Consider the following 15,526-nt stretch of genomic DNA (forward strand, 5'->3'; position numbering starts at 1 on the left):
CACTGAGGTAAAAATTAAAACCATAATATAAGCCTTCTGACGGGAAACATAAAAAGCATGTTATTTTTAAATAGACATCTTGCACGAATTTAAGGCATGGCAGACAACCGAATCTATGAAGGAGAATAAGCATAATCGTCTCAAAGAAAGAAGTTAAAACATCCTCCAGCCAATTACCAAGTGATGCTACTAAACGGAAAGTAGCTCTTTAATGGTTTAACTTCCTATGTGCATGCATCAAGAAGTCTTCCTAAAGTATCTTGTTAAGTAAATCCCAGGAGTGATGAGACTGAAGCTGCACCTCAGTATTTTCATTCATCATGGGGGACTGGCCCAGGCCATGCAGGCCAGAGGCATCTATCACACAGCTTCCGGTTATCTAGAACACTCGGCCACTTCACATATGAAATAGTCAGTTTCAAATAACAACTTAATACTGAAGGTGTTTGCCTTGATCTTCTCTTTTGACATTAGAACAAGATCTACATAAAATATTTAGATGCACATTTGGTCAGCTCAAAAGTATTATACCCTTAGGTACAATATAAAACACTCAAACTACTCTCAATAGTTTTTATTTCTACACGGAAGAAAAAAAAACACCCCAATATTGATTTTAATATACAGCTCTTCTGACTTAATTCATCTGACTTAAGAAATTAAGAGGTTTGGTCCCTTAGAATCACTAAGAACAAAAAAATAATTCAGTGTAGATGGCTTTTAAACGTGTTGCTTTAGCCAGCCGAGACAGGTCCACATAGATTCACCAGCTTCCAAACGTGCCCCATGCGCACTTCAGTCAATTTATTATCATCTACTTTTAATGAGCAGCACGTGGCTAAAATTTCATGACAATATCTATATTTGCAATGAATTGCTGCAAGTACCTTAAGGGCCCATAGGTAACTACTGTGTCATATCTAAAATATCAATTTGTACACAATGGCTTGATTACAGATATAAAGGAAAGAACACAGGCACATACTTAAAAAGCTTTTTGAACAGAAAACCCGGCATTTTAAAATCATCAAACTCTGCATCGCTCTCCTCAGAATCATCTTCCAGCTTCAGAGACTTCTCTTTGTCCCGCAGCCTCAGCTTATTCCATCTCCTACCATGAAAATAAAAATCATATTTCCATTACTTTGCTTACAAGACAGATTAAAATATAGTTCTAGATAATGCACAGGAAAAAGAAGGAAATTAGAATGGTCTTTTAGCTTTCTGCTACTGTCATTACCCAAAACACTGATAGTCAAAGAAAAAAAATTCTCTTCTCTTTCCTTCCTTTTCAACTCAATTCTTCTTTGAATTATTACATCTGCTTTAGAAATATTTCTGTAAGGTCCCATTTCATTATCAAAACTACTTGTGCCTCTTTTGACTTTACCCTGAGGGGAAATTTCTCTGCTACTTCCTAAGATATATGAATTTAATTCTAGAAAAGATTCAGTGAAAATTTCAATATAACTAAGTATCTCCAAAATAGCAATATAACAAAAAATAGATGTTATTTATCATTATTATTTCTGTGCTAAAGACATGATAGTCATAGCATAAAACAGCATAGTACCTTGAACATAAAGCAAATTTTGTGTCAAAATTGCTATATATCAGATTAACATACTGTTTACTTAATGGGGGGCATCACCAATATCAAAGGACTAATAAGTAAACAACTTAGAAAAAGATGTGTTCACTAAATAAAATTTAAGTTATAAATTCAGTAATATGATGCTTTTCGGATATAAAATGAGAGTTTACATTTTACAGAGGTGATGCCATGCATGTATACCAGAAGAAACGTCTAAAGATCTGAAAGTCTTAATAAAGACACACTGAGGTTTTGGGGAAGATATAGTCCTTTAAACAGACTAATTCTGCATCCAAATAACTACATAATGGACACCAGTGTCCTCAGTTAATATGTGTGTGTGTGTGTCTGTGTGCTGTGTGTACAACTTACACACACACACACACACACACACACACAAACTCAAGAGCCTCATATTCCATTTACTTCCAAAATAAAAGGATGACCTTTCTCAGTACGCATGCAGCTCACAGTGTGAATTTCACAAAATGGTGGCAATGGAATAAAGAAATACAGATAAATGCCGTCTAAGTAAAAACCTCACAGGAGAGAATGAGAACAGCAACATGTATGAGCAGACCTGTAACGGCCACTAATTACACAAGAACACTGAGAGAATGTGTGGGGGAAGGTAAAATGAGGAAATGGAAGGATCGTGTCATACATGCTGCCAGGTCGGACCAAGGGTGTTTTCCAGGGTCAATGACCATACCTGCACAGAGGCCAAGTACAAGAGCAACAGGCAACCCTATCCGGGTAGCTGCCGGAGGACCTTAAAGCATGTCCTCCAAGAGTCTTGCCTTGAGAATGTCAGCTCTTTACAGGAACAAAAGGAAGGGCTACCTGAGGTCTAACTGTAATCGATAAGGAAGAAGTCGCTGGTGATGGGCAGCTGCTTCTCAGGCTACTAAGAGTCCCTATAAATAAGCACTGTTGGTAATTTCCAGAGAAGAACAGCTAATGTAAGAGGCAGTATATAACCAAGCCTAAGAAAATAGCTGTCATATAACCATGAGATAGTCTTTTTGTATAAAATATTTAATGACCTTTCTGTGCTTAACTTCTAAAGGCAATCTCTTCCTCCCTTTTTTTTTTCCTTAAAAATTATCTCCGTGCAACTGATGAAATGAAGTACCTCTTGGTGGCTATAACTGTCTTTACTATTCTTCTGAGTTTCGTATTATCTACAAATTGAGTTACGTGCGATGGTACACAGCCGTGGTTCTCAACCAGGGGCAGTCTGGCCATCCTGCCCACCCTAGGGTAATCTGACCACGTCTAGAGGCATATTTGGTTGTTACAACAGCTGTGGGGAGGGGGATACGCTACTAGCCTCCAGCAGGTGGAGGCCAGGGATGCTGCTAAACACCCTACAAATGTACAAGCCAGGCCTCCACAACAAAATGTTACCTGCTCTCAGATGTCCACGGTGCCAAGGCTGAAAAACCCTGGTGTGTAAGTAGACCCACTACTGAAACTTAGAAACCAAAATGACGTACATACATTTTCCTGGTGTATATATCTGAATTCTTGCTACCTTCTATCTAATTTAGTAAGCAAGCAATTTCACATAAAAAAATATTCCTCAGTATCCAAACTCCTTACCATCAGAACTCAAAACCAAACATCTGCACAACAAAAGATACTTGTATTTAGCAATTTTATGACTAATACAAAACTCAGAGAAGAATCACAACAACTACCATTATCCGCTTAAAAATACTCCATTTTGCAATTATGCAAAGAAGATTTTACAGGAAGAAAAAGAAAAATACCAGAAGATACTGGTGTTAAGAAGTTTGGCATAAAGTCAGTAAATATTTTGCATAAAGAGTATCACATATTAAACTCCATTGATAGATGATAGCTATTTCCTCAGACTTAGCCAGTAATTCCTTGTGGCTGTTCAATTTCCCACTGCATAACTCTGAGTCAACAAGGTTTCAGCTTCCTCCTTCTCCTCCCTTCTAAAATCTTCAGGCATCATGTCACCACAGAACACAGCACCTAGGAAACCACATAAGCCACTGCAGAAATAATTGCATTCCAGTGCCTTCCGCTTCATAAAGATGAGAAGAAGCCGAACATTTATTCAGTCTGGCTAAAGGATGACTAAAGGTGGTAGGGAAAAATCATTATTGCCTACAACCATCTGTACCACTGTGAAGACAAATCGCCCCAGTAGAATCATATACACATATTAGAGACAGAAAATACCAGGGTTATAAAACCACACGCATATGCGGCTCGGGCTAAGACACCCTTCTGTTATATAAAGCAGTAATTCCTCATGTGGCTTGTAGCCAAAACAGACCTCTGACCACCTAAACAACGCCCACCGAGTGCCGACAGACAAGAAGGACGCCGTGGCAGACCAGGGAGGTGGAAGAGCGCCGGATTCACCTGAATCGAGAGAAACAGATGCCCTTCCCATCCAAGATGCCATCAAGGGTCTTAAAGTTGCTCTCTTTTGTATGCTTAACCGCTTGTCCTGCAGCCTGGGCGGGCTGAGCGATCTGTCTGGCCAGCAGGTGTGAAGAGATCTCTGAGCTCTGAATAAACTGGGTCTGACGCATGGCATCGGCACAAGCCAAAACCCACAAAGCCCATACCCGGATGGTCTAGAATCAAGTCCTGACTGCTCCTTATCAGTTCTTTAACCCTCAGCAAGTCACTCAGCCTCTACGGTACCTACCTTTCCTCACATGTGAGGAGGGGAGAACAATGGCGTGTACTTCCCCAGATTTAGGGAGGATTAAATGAGGTGTCACATGAAAGCACTTAGCATGAGCCTAGACTGTAAGTACTCAACGAATAAACACACTGTTCTGCATAATCACATCTGCTCAGTGAAATCCTCACCCAAGCTCACACATGACCCTCAGAAGCCGGTACTGTTACTCTGTTCCCGAGAAGAGAAGGAAGTGGAAGCAGTATGCGTACAATACAATCTGCCCGCGATAAACCAGTGCACCATAAGGCTTGACAGAATGACCTGAACACGTACATTTGAGCAAAAACCAGGCTTGTGAATCAAATGGATGCTCAGAAAATTGTTATGAATAATGTGATCACTGATCACTGTGAGTAAACACACCTTCCCCTCAGAAGGTTCCTTCCTGCTGGAACACCTCCATTTTAAAATTCTGTAGTAGGTGTGTAAACAGTGAGCTGTCATGAAGTACAGCTGCTTTCAAACTGAGGGCAACAAAAAAACAGATACAGAAAGACTTAAAAATTGGTTGGGGGTGGGTGAAGATTAAGATCTGGACCCCAGAGACTTAAAATCATAAAAATCAGATATGGTCCCAAAATGTCTAAATTCTGTTATTTCAACAAATAAGCTAGAGAATGGATTTTAAAAATGGAAGGGGACAGTCAATATTTATATCCTGGAAAAGAAAGAACAACTTCATATTTTCTGTGCTCTCACTTAAAGACCTCCACACATGTCATCGTCACAGCTGCAGCCACATAAAAGCAAGTGGGCCCGGTGTTCCCTGGCAGCGTCTCTAACTTCACATGCCTGCCATCATCAGCCCACTAGCGACTCCACTGGCAGCAACTTAGAAAAGAACCCAGCAATAAACATAAACTTACCATTCCAATCAGATGCAGGCAGAGAAACTGCTCCCGGCTCAGCTACATTCATGCAAGAACAAGAACCCGGCCCAGGCTGTGGGGCCTGGGGCCAAGACCACAATAATGATCTTGCAGAAGCAACTCAGACCTAGGGCCGGGCCTCGGGTAACAATGCTTGGCATAACCAGTTGAACCATACCAGGAAAAACACTTCCTCCAGGTGCCACGCCACCTTGTCAATGGAAACTTAAGAATACACCTGGCAGCTAGCTGCCACCATTTCAACTTATTTTCAAAGGAAAATTTCCAGAATGCCAAGGATGTTCAAAATACCTAAGTGGGAAACACAGCTAGCTGTCATTATGCCACTGCCTCATGGTTTCCTCCTTCCTGTGCCATCTGTATCTTGTACTGTCCCCAGCCTCCCTCCCACAAACACACACATACATACCCTCCATGGGGTCTTCAGAGCTCTGCTCTGGCAGTGCCTTCAGAGGAGGAAGACTTCTCTGACCAGCCCCAGTAAGGTGACCTGTCCTCCAGGTTCTTCTCAAGCCCTCGGCACCACGGGCATACCTGGTGTTTCTAAACTAGAGCACTCACCAAGTGTTCAGCATCATTTGAAAACCATATCTATCTCCTCCATGAGACCGGGAGCCACATGAGCCCAGAGACTGTTTTGGTCATTCTCATACCTCTAGAGACCAGTACAATGGTTCACCTTAACACAGATACTCAGTAAATGCTGCGTGAATCAAGGAATGAGGTTCAGAACTGATCTGAAGATAAGGAAGATACCAGGGACAGAAGCATGGCTTGAGAATGGTGGAAGTAGGTCATTTAAAAATGGGCTCAAGAATGCACCTGTTCTGTTTCATTTACAGCCTTAGCTCCTGCTGCATTCCTCCTCTTTCCACACATATGTTAAGGTACTACTCTAAGATTAATCCACTGGACAAACATGGTTAAGGACCACAACAAAGAATAAGACATAGCAAGGACAAAATCAGAGAAATTCCCAATTTTATTTAAAAAAAAAAAAAAAAAGAACAAGAGAGGAAGCTCATTATATTGAGTAATAAAAATATTTTAACTTATTTTTAAGTCCTGAGTTTTGTTTTTTGGGTTTTCGAGCAGATTTACTTTGCAACAACACTAGTTTCTACACTCTAGTCCTTGGGAAGAATCAGGAACCCTGAGCTGGGGTCCAAGCTTCCTTAGAACAGGTGTAAAAGGGAGGTTAAAAGATTCAACTTTTTTTTTTAGATTTTATTTATTTATTCGACAGACAGAGATTACAAGTAGGCATAGAGGCAGGCAGGGGCGGGGCGGGGTGGAGGGGGGAAGCAGGCTCCCCGCTGAGAAGAGAGCCGGATGTGGGGCTCTCGATCCCAGGACCCTGAGATCATTACCTGAGCCAAAGGCAGAGGCTTCAACCCACTGAGCCACCCAGACGCCCCTCAACTTTTTTTAAAGAAAGAATTCATCTTCTGACAGAGGTGGAAAAAGTTTAACTAGCCCTAGTGACATTACTAGAAAAGAAATAATGCTTTTGATGGTCCCACCTTCATCTTTTACTTTAATCCACACATGTAATAGTCACAGCTGCAACCAAATAAAATGAAGTATGTTAGTCACTGGGGAGATTTTCTAACTCTGATAGTTTCGCAGACTTCGGTGGCTGCCACTGGAGGAGAACCCAGTAAAAAAACTCAGATTTCAGAGTCCCACTAAGAAGTGAAAACTAGATGTGGGCCGAGAGCTAAATTTCAGGTCTATAAATGGCAAGGGGCGATCTAAACTTTAGAAATAGTCTGCTTCGCTCTCTGACCTTCTCCTTGCTCATGCTCTCTCTCACTGTCTATCTCTCAAATAAATAAATGAATAAAATATTTAAAAAAAAAAAAAAAAGAAATATCATTCAGGGTCACCTCGGTGGCTCAGTGGGTTAAAGCCTCTGCCTTTGGCTCGGGTCATGATCCCAGGGTCCTGGGATAGAGCCCCAAGTTGGGCTCACTGCTCAGCAGGGAGCCTGCTTCCACTTCTCTCCCTCTCTGCCTGCTTGTGATCTCTGTCAAATAAATAAATAAAATCTTAAAAAGAAAAGAAAGAAGTATCATCATTCAACATCATTGCATTTGTCTCCTCGGCCAAGAAAGGAGCCAAATAAGCGGTTCTCACAGCACTACAGGATAATATATGTACTACACCCTTTGGAAACTACTTATTTTTTTTATACTGCATACATGCCAGACCCCATCCCACAACTAATTATTGGCAAATTATACAAAAAGGTAAAACTGAAACATTTTAGTTAATTATAGGTTAAATAGGAATAAAAAATAACAACTGTGAGAACACCAACTGCAATCTTGGGCAGGCAGGAGTCAGATGTAGCCCCCAAGTCTAGAAGGCCCTCGTGCTAGTCCACCCATGCCATCAGCCAAGAGTAAGATTATCACAGACCACTTGGGGAATGATGTCCTGCTCATCTAGGTCAGCAAGGAGTATGGAAATCAAGCCTTACAAGACACAACAGAATAATCCAGAACACTGACCTGAGAACAGAGAACACCTTGAGGAACCCAAGTGTAAGCCTGACTTACACACACTTAGAACCGACCAGCAGGCTAAGAAACTTGAAGAGTGCCCCCTGGGCAGAGGTCTAGTGCCCCCTAGTGCATTCAAAGGAGAAATAATTATTTTATTTCTCCCCAAACTATGGATAATGTGCTCCTATTTGTACAGACATTTTATTACTAAGTGGACTTTATCGTGTTGATAAAAAAATGTGAAAGAGGTAAGAAAAGCCTGACATTAATATAACTTACATATTATAATAGCTAATGATCTGGTTATGCATACTAATACCAACTGTAAACTGCCTTTTACTTTGGAAAGAGGACACCTTTTCGTAAATATCAATATATATGGGCTCTTCTTCATGATTCTCACAGACCCTCTTACTGGCTTGAAGAAATCCTTGTAGCAAATGTTTTAGCTAGTGGGCATGCAAATAAGAATAGCTAGTACTTACTGAGTGCCTGACATATGCCCAATAGCTTAGATATATTATCTTTTACAATCCTCACACGACCCCTGACCAAAGTACTGTTACAATCCCCATTTTGCAGATGAAAAGATGTAGAATATCTCACAGCTACTAGGTAAGACTCTGGCATCTGATTCCATGGCCTGTAATTTCAACTCCTATGTTACATACCACCTCCTAAGTAACATTCACTGCTCTGGACCAGCTGTGTTTTGGGAAATTACACATACAAACACCATACCATATATGTGTGTGTGTGTGTGTGTGTGTGCATGTTTGCATGTGTGTGTGCGTGTGTGTGTGGATGTATTTTTCATTTAGAGTCAGAAAACAAATATTAAGTCATAACAAGAATAGTTACCAATGTTCACTGTGTGCTGGGCACTGTTGTAAGCAATTTACCAGTATTAATTCACTTAATCCTTACAAACCCTATGAGGCAGATACTATTTTTAATCTCTTTTTCACAGCTGAAGTAGGCAGGGAAAGGGTGCAGCAGCCTGGCCAAGATCACCAACATGAAGATTCAAACACAGATAATCGGCCCCCAGAGTCTGTACTCCTGTTACATATCTTGCCTCTCAAAAATATTTTTTCAAACTACCTCAAACCACTTCTTTTCTCATAGTGTGAGCTAAAGAATCAATACTCGCCTCTTTAAGCACCATACAAGGAAAACAACTGTACAAGAGCAAACCAATTTCTAAAGCTTCAATTCAAATTTGTCTCAAAAGATGTCCTTCCCTACCTCAGTACTGCACAGAGCGAGTCAAAACTCATTCTTCACAGCACACCTGCCAACTCTGTCAAGTAACACTAAGTCAGCTTAGCAATTCCTTTCCCTACAAATAACCTGGGCTGAACAAACTCACAGGATACATTTAATAAACAGAAAAAACGGTGCCTATACCAACTCACAAAAGAGGCAAAATACACTGAACAATAAGAACTGTCAATTATCAGTAGCTTCAGGTCATACAGTAATAAAACAAACGTGCCCATTCCAAAGCTCCAAGGAAGTCATACACTGAGCTGCTTGAAATTCAAAAGTGACCTAACTGCTCTGCCTTCATCTTCACATTGCAAGGGCCACCAGGCTCAGAGTCTGGATCTGCACTGTGAGGAAAAAGCCACACACCGCATAGTTAAATCATTCTCAATATGGGGTGAAATTTCAATCTCGGGCTCATTCTCCACTATTGCAATATCCAAGAAAGAAATTCTACAACAGAAGCACAATGAGCACAATTTGATTTTTGAAAATATATTCAAGGCACCAAGCTGGGTATTTAATATTGTTTTCTTTTCTGTAGTGCGGTAGGTTTTCTATTTCAGACAGCTAAGAATCCCTTACAGATTAGTCTAATTTGCTAAATTGAGATACTCAGTGTTTTACTTTTCTTATCTGCCTTTTTATGGTCTATCTGGGTGGACTTAATTGGCACATGTGAGCAGATGAAATACCCTCAGTTAGGAGTCCAGATCTCACAGAGTAAATTAAGACTGATGCACACAATTAGGCGCTGGAGCTGGGAATGAGAGGTGTGTACAGAGCACGAAGCAGAATTAGTCTTCATTTGTGTCTCAGCTTCGTCATTTAAAAGGAGCCAAGATTCTCTCTGAGAGAACTCTGTAAGGGAGTAACTTTTTCTTCTCTCTTTAAAATACAGAATCGGGGGGGGGGGCGGGTTTATTTCCTGAAAAATTAACTCCCAGAAACTGATGATAAGAACAATCTTCAAATCATTAGGTTTCTTGATCAAAGTAGGTTTAGGTTTCTTGATCAAATTTAAACTTCTAATAAATTCAGATTTTAGAGAACAAATGATTTTTTTTAAAAAGTTATAAGCTCTACAATGTAATCTGGCCTTCCTTCCCGAATGTGCTAAATCATCATCCAAGGCAAACAAAGATCCAATTAAAGAATAAATGAGACACTCGCAGTGCAAAGGGAGCCAGCTCTGAGCAAAGAGAAGGCAGCTCTGGGAGGACAATAAGATGGAGACACGCAGCTAGGAGAGTGGTTCTAGGAGGCATGGCCTCCTAGGAACGGGACCCACAAAAAGTGTGGAGGTGGTCCCCATCAAGCGATGGCGGAATCCTGCTGCTGAAGCAACGCTCTTCTCAGTCCACTGTACTGACCAAGCCGATAATCACTCCCACCTACCCCAATCCCCTTCAGACCCCCTCCCCTTCCCCCAGGCTTCTCCATCTATGCTCTCTTGGGCAAATTATGTGAGCTTTCTGGGCTCAGGTTCTAGTTCCTCGGGGTTGTGAGGATTAAACCAGCAAGCCCACTTGACATGAAGCACTGCCAAGTACTATGCATTCAGTGATGCTAGCTATAGTTGTTCTCAGAGAACCTCCTTCCATCCCCCACAGGCCACCCTTGCTCAGGCCATCAAAGCCTCCAAATTTCCAAACCCAAGAGACTTTTTTCAACATTTACCCCACTTGGCTTGAACCCTGTAAGCATCTGAAAACACTGACAGTCTTTCTCTTCTCAGTCTCTTTTTCTTCTTCTCTTCATGTATATACAGCGAAACCCTCCAAACCAGGATCCAACCCACCCCTGGCCATAGGGGCCCAGTGCTCAAGAGGAAGGACAACGGAGATATTGTTTACTCAGATGATTAAGCATTGCAGTGTGAAGACACTGTGTAAGATTTGCATAATGAATGGAGCCATTTAAAGTTAGTCACATAAGATAAAGTAAAATTTTAAAAAGGGGGGCTGAAAAGAAAAATCTTTAAGGTTTAAAGATATTTTATTAAATGGATTAGAATCCAGTTACACCAACAGGCATCATGACTACAGACGCAGGTTAAACAAGATATGACACAAATCCTATCCCCATCCACACATTATCTGTCAAGTCTTCTAGACTCCCTATAATCTCCCCAAGTTCCCATCCAAGGGACTTAGGTTTTTGGTTGTTTCTATCACAGGGAGGTGGAGGCAGCTATGTACTGATTCTTGGCGCCACCTTGTGGTCATATCTAGATATCACACATTCCACCCAATCCCACAAACAGAAGGAAAATGACATTTACACAACTCTGTCCTGGCTTCAAATCCCAGCTCTATCTCTTAACAGTGAGATCACAGGAAAGTTGATCAGCTTGAACAGGACATGATCAAATGCTTGAACCTCTTACTATAACTTTAAAAACTGAAAGATATGTATGCGCAGGATCAAAGCCTGGAATGAAATGTAGACAAATAACAAAAAATAGAGATGTAAGTAGTTATTTCATCTTAATGTTATCATAAGTTCACTATTTAAAAAAAAAAAAAAAAACAAGGAATCATCAGAAGTACAAGGTGGAGAGTGTGGAAAGCCTTCAAACCATTCACAGGGAGCAACTCAAATCGGTTTCAGGCTGTGACCTCTGCAGCTTGGTCCCAAGGACCTGATAATCTGAGAAGACTTAGGCACCACCTACTCAAGAGTCTGTGAAATCTACTGCCACTCGCTGAGGTGGCAGTGGAATGCAGGAGGGGGCAGATTTATTCCAGCAACAATACCAAACTGACTCTGGGCTAGAGTAGGGGAAAAAAGCATTTCATTTTCAAACCCCAACATCCTTACCCATAGTTCTTTCCAACAGTCTCAAGGGCTTCCTCAGAGGGAACACAGTAAGGGCCTGTAATGATAAGGAATGCCACCAACCTCACCTCAGAATCAGCGGGAGCTCAGTCTGTACCCACGCAGTGCCCATCTCCTCCCACCCCTGACCTGCAGCCTCAGACGCTCTAGGCTGAGTCTGGAAGATGCTTTCCAGGTGATTCTGAAGCATATGGTCTGATAGGAAGGAAATGATCTATTACGTACAGCAAGTAGCTGAATGAACTAACCTCAAAGTTCCCCTTCAAGCCCTCCCCTATATAAACAAACTTGTGCAGGGTATATATAAAGATTTTAGAGAAACAAATACAAACTGAATCTGCCAAAAGCCATAACCTCAAAAAAGAAAACAGTATATAAAATCTATTTATACACAACACGTACTTCCCAAACTTGACAGTGCATCAAACCACCTAGAAAAGCTTTTAAATATTACTGCTTGGTAGCCCCATGCTAGCCTTCTTGAATCAGCACCTCCAACGGCAGGGCTCCCAGGTGATTCTGCAGATTCAGGCCATGGCGGGGGAACCTCTGCTTTAGTTTACGCTCACTGCCAAGGAAATACAGCCCATCAGGTTAGCAACTTAAATAATAACGTCTGGCAAACAGAAACAGAAAGAAGAGCTTCAGGGTATGGGTTTAAGTCAAAGGCTAAACACTAGCCCTACTTGTGCCAGCAGGAGACAACATGTATTTGGAAATGCATCCTCTCACTCCGGACGGAACCTGACCTACAGCCCAAGCCTGACCCAAGCAGTGCTGACCGCTGCCAGAGAAGGCCAGAATTGGTGGCATTTTTTGTTGGTGCTGTATCTCAAGATTGGCAAACAGCTGGCATGAAGGCTGCTGCTTCCCCCAGGCCCCCATGCCCATGGCAGAGACCACTAATGGACTGCGCCACTGTTTCCCGAAGAGCCCAAACAGGGTCTGTCCCCCCCCACCCCGAACAGACTGCCACTACCCAAGATGGGAATTGTTCGGCAAGGCGAGGGCCTGTGTCTGGCCTGTCCTGCGGCGGATGGCTTAGAAGCCAGGCATCTGTGCACACCACGGCGACCACCCCACCAATCCAAATGAGAAATAATGTGCCTCCAAAGCAAACAAGTATTTTCCTTCTCAGTAACCTGCACCCTAAGGTCTATTTCAAAATATCTGAACTACTCAATAGACAAAGCCCTGTGCTAGAATGAATCTCCTCCCCAAAATCTTCCGTGTCTGAATTCATTATTCCCTTCACATTGGGCCTACTGGTGCCTGTGTCCCCTAATAAAAGATCACTAATTCCTTTCTGGAAACCCTAGTCCTGGTCCTAAAGCACACATCTGCATTCATACAGCGAGAACAAGGAGGAAACAATGGGAGTTGCTTTCTATCTCATCTGTTAATCAATCAGGAACACTAAGGTAACAAGAACTGCTGATCTTTGATCACCTTGAGGAGAAAGGTGCACCTATGTCTGGTCTTCTAGGCCACCCTGATCTGTTCTGGCTGTACAGACTAGATGAGGTAAGTGACATATAAGTGTTCACCAGGGACACCTAACGCTCCAACACTGAATGTGTGTCATTCCTATTATTTGGCTCCTGGAGCTCCCAGACCCTAGTTTTGTAAAGCAGCAATGTATTTTAAGAAAAGCTGAACCTCACAACTAAAAGCAATACCCTAATTGATACTCTGCTGCTACAAAATGAAAATTAGAAAATCATGGATGTTTTCTAGGCTCTGCATACTAAGGACATGAGTAAGAACCAACAGAGTATGTACTTCTAAGAACTAGCTCATCCGTCCTGGTACGTTATCAGAGGTATGAAAATCAGGGAACACCACTAAGGACACAGACAGCCTCCAAATGCAACTCAGTAAAGAGAAGCAGGATACAAATGTGGAAAGGGAAAAATATATGGGCAGTTTAAAACAATGGGTAACACTTCCAAGACTGTTCTGAGGTCTTGGGCTAAGTCAGAGAAAGTAGGATCCTAAGTGCTATTATCCTATTCCAGAAAAGGTTAAGCTCTAGAGAAGGCTTGATAGGAAATTCCCACTTGGCAACAGCTAAAAACAATGATACATTGGGACTAAGCTAGAGCTAAGGAAAGAACTCTGACGCTCGAGCTGAGAGAATTACGGGGTTAAGATCTCTAGGAATGACTCACTTTCACTTCTAAGCACCACAATGCTCTAAATGAGCATAATAATTAACAGGGCTATAACCAATACAAGAAAGCACCTGGCCTAGGAACATATTCCTAAGTTCTAACCATAAAGGAAAACTCATTTTCTATGTTGCAAACTCTATAGGGCTTTATTCTGATCATCTGTCATCAAACCACTGCTAAAATAAGGGAGCCTGAAGTCTTTTTTGGTTTTGTTTTGCTGTTGTTCGTTACAATTTCAATACGTACACAAAGATCAGCAACAACAAGCAACAAAATAAAAAAGCAACTGGCAGTTCTAAAATGTTCTTAATGCTTCTTAGACCCTGCCTTTTCTTTTACCATCCCCCAAACCATAGAGTACCAAAGGAGATGTCATACAAACATTTCAATGTGTTATCTGCAGTTTAACAGCCTTAATAACTGTAGCCATAAAATTTTAAAAGCTATAGTATTTTGGTGGCAATTAGAGTTATTGATATTTCTGAAATTCAATTGAGATTTTACTGTAACTTCAGCAAAAAACTGGCTTTGATATGGCTTTCGAAGTAACTGTTCTACGGTCTTGAGATTATTAAGAAAAACGTGTTGCCATGAATTTAAACTAAATCCTTATTTAAAATTCAATAAAAATAAACCACTTCTGCTCAAGATACTAATACATTTAAAATAAATATTGAATGAGAAGAAAATACTGTTCCATTTACAATCAATACTTTGAGATTAACACTTTTATTAATTCTACAGTTAGTTAAGAGACTGACAGTGCTCAAGGTTCAAGAGTATTCAGCCATATCCCTCAAACAGCTCTACAGATATTAAATGTGCAAAATAAAGTTGCAATGAGAAGTAACAAATATAAGTCCCTCCTCAACTATGCTACACTGGTCTACCACAGTGTGAGTGTTAACAGTTCTCAAGGACCGGATTCAGGTCACAGGTCCTCAACCTCTTTGTGAAAAGAACTATGCCACATCTGCTTTTAAAAGACTAGGTAATGGGGCGCCTGGGTGGCTCAGTGGGTTAAGCCGCTGCCTTCGGCTCAGGTCATGATCTTAGGGTCCTGGGATCGAGTCCCGCATCGGGCTCTCTGCTCAGCAGGGAGCCTGCTTCCTCCTCTCTCTCTCTGCCTGCCTCTCTGCCTACTTGTAATCTCTCTCTGTCAAATAAATAAATAAAAATCTTAAAAAAAAAAAAAAATAAAAGACTAGGTAATGTATGTGATAGTCTGGGTGTGGGTCATCAGTTCTCAACAGAAGGAAAAAAATTATCAGGACAGTTTGCATTCACGAAGATCAGCAGAAAGCTACAAGAAACATGATAAATGAGGTCTCCCTGCATAGCAAACAAGAAAAAAACTATTGAGGACTGGAAAAAGGCCAGCCCAGGAGCAAATACTTAAAAATGAATCCACTAAACAGATTCCCTTTCCCTTGGACCTTCTTAGTGCTGAGTAAGCTCAAGTGGGAGGCCGGGGAGGGCCGGGGTCATGCTTGGTGGGCACACCAGGTACCTAC

The 15,526-nt window shown here is 41.5% G+C and overlaps 1 protein-coding gene across 2 annotated transcripts in view; it reads right to left on the minus strand.

Moving 5' to 3' along the window:
* The window catches only part of ERCC6 (ERCC excision repair 6, chromatin remodeling factor), a 71,697-nt gene that overhangs the window by 42,762 nt on the left and 13,409 nt on the right, over positions 1–15,526 (minus strand). The window contains exon 6 of one of the 2 annotated variants that reach the window (XM_044240007.1): positions 986–1,111. The exons of the other annotated variant lie outside the window; for it this stretch is intronic. Within the exon in view, the coding sequence (XP_044095942.1) occupies positions 986–1,111 (126 nt within the window). The remainder of the gene's footprint in view (positions 1–985; positions 1,112–15,526) is intronic. 2 annotated transcript variants of the gene reach the window in all.

Source organism: Neovison vison, chromosome 2 (genome assembly GCF_020171115.1).
Source record: "Neovison vison isolate M4711 chromosome 2, ASM_NN_V1, whole genome shotgun sequence".
NCBI classification, from domain to species: domain Eukaryota; kingdom Metazoa; phylum Chordata; class Mammalia; order Carnivora; family Mustelidae; genus Neogale; species Neogale vison.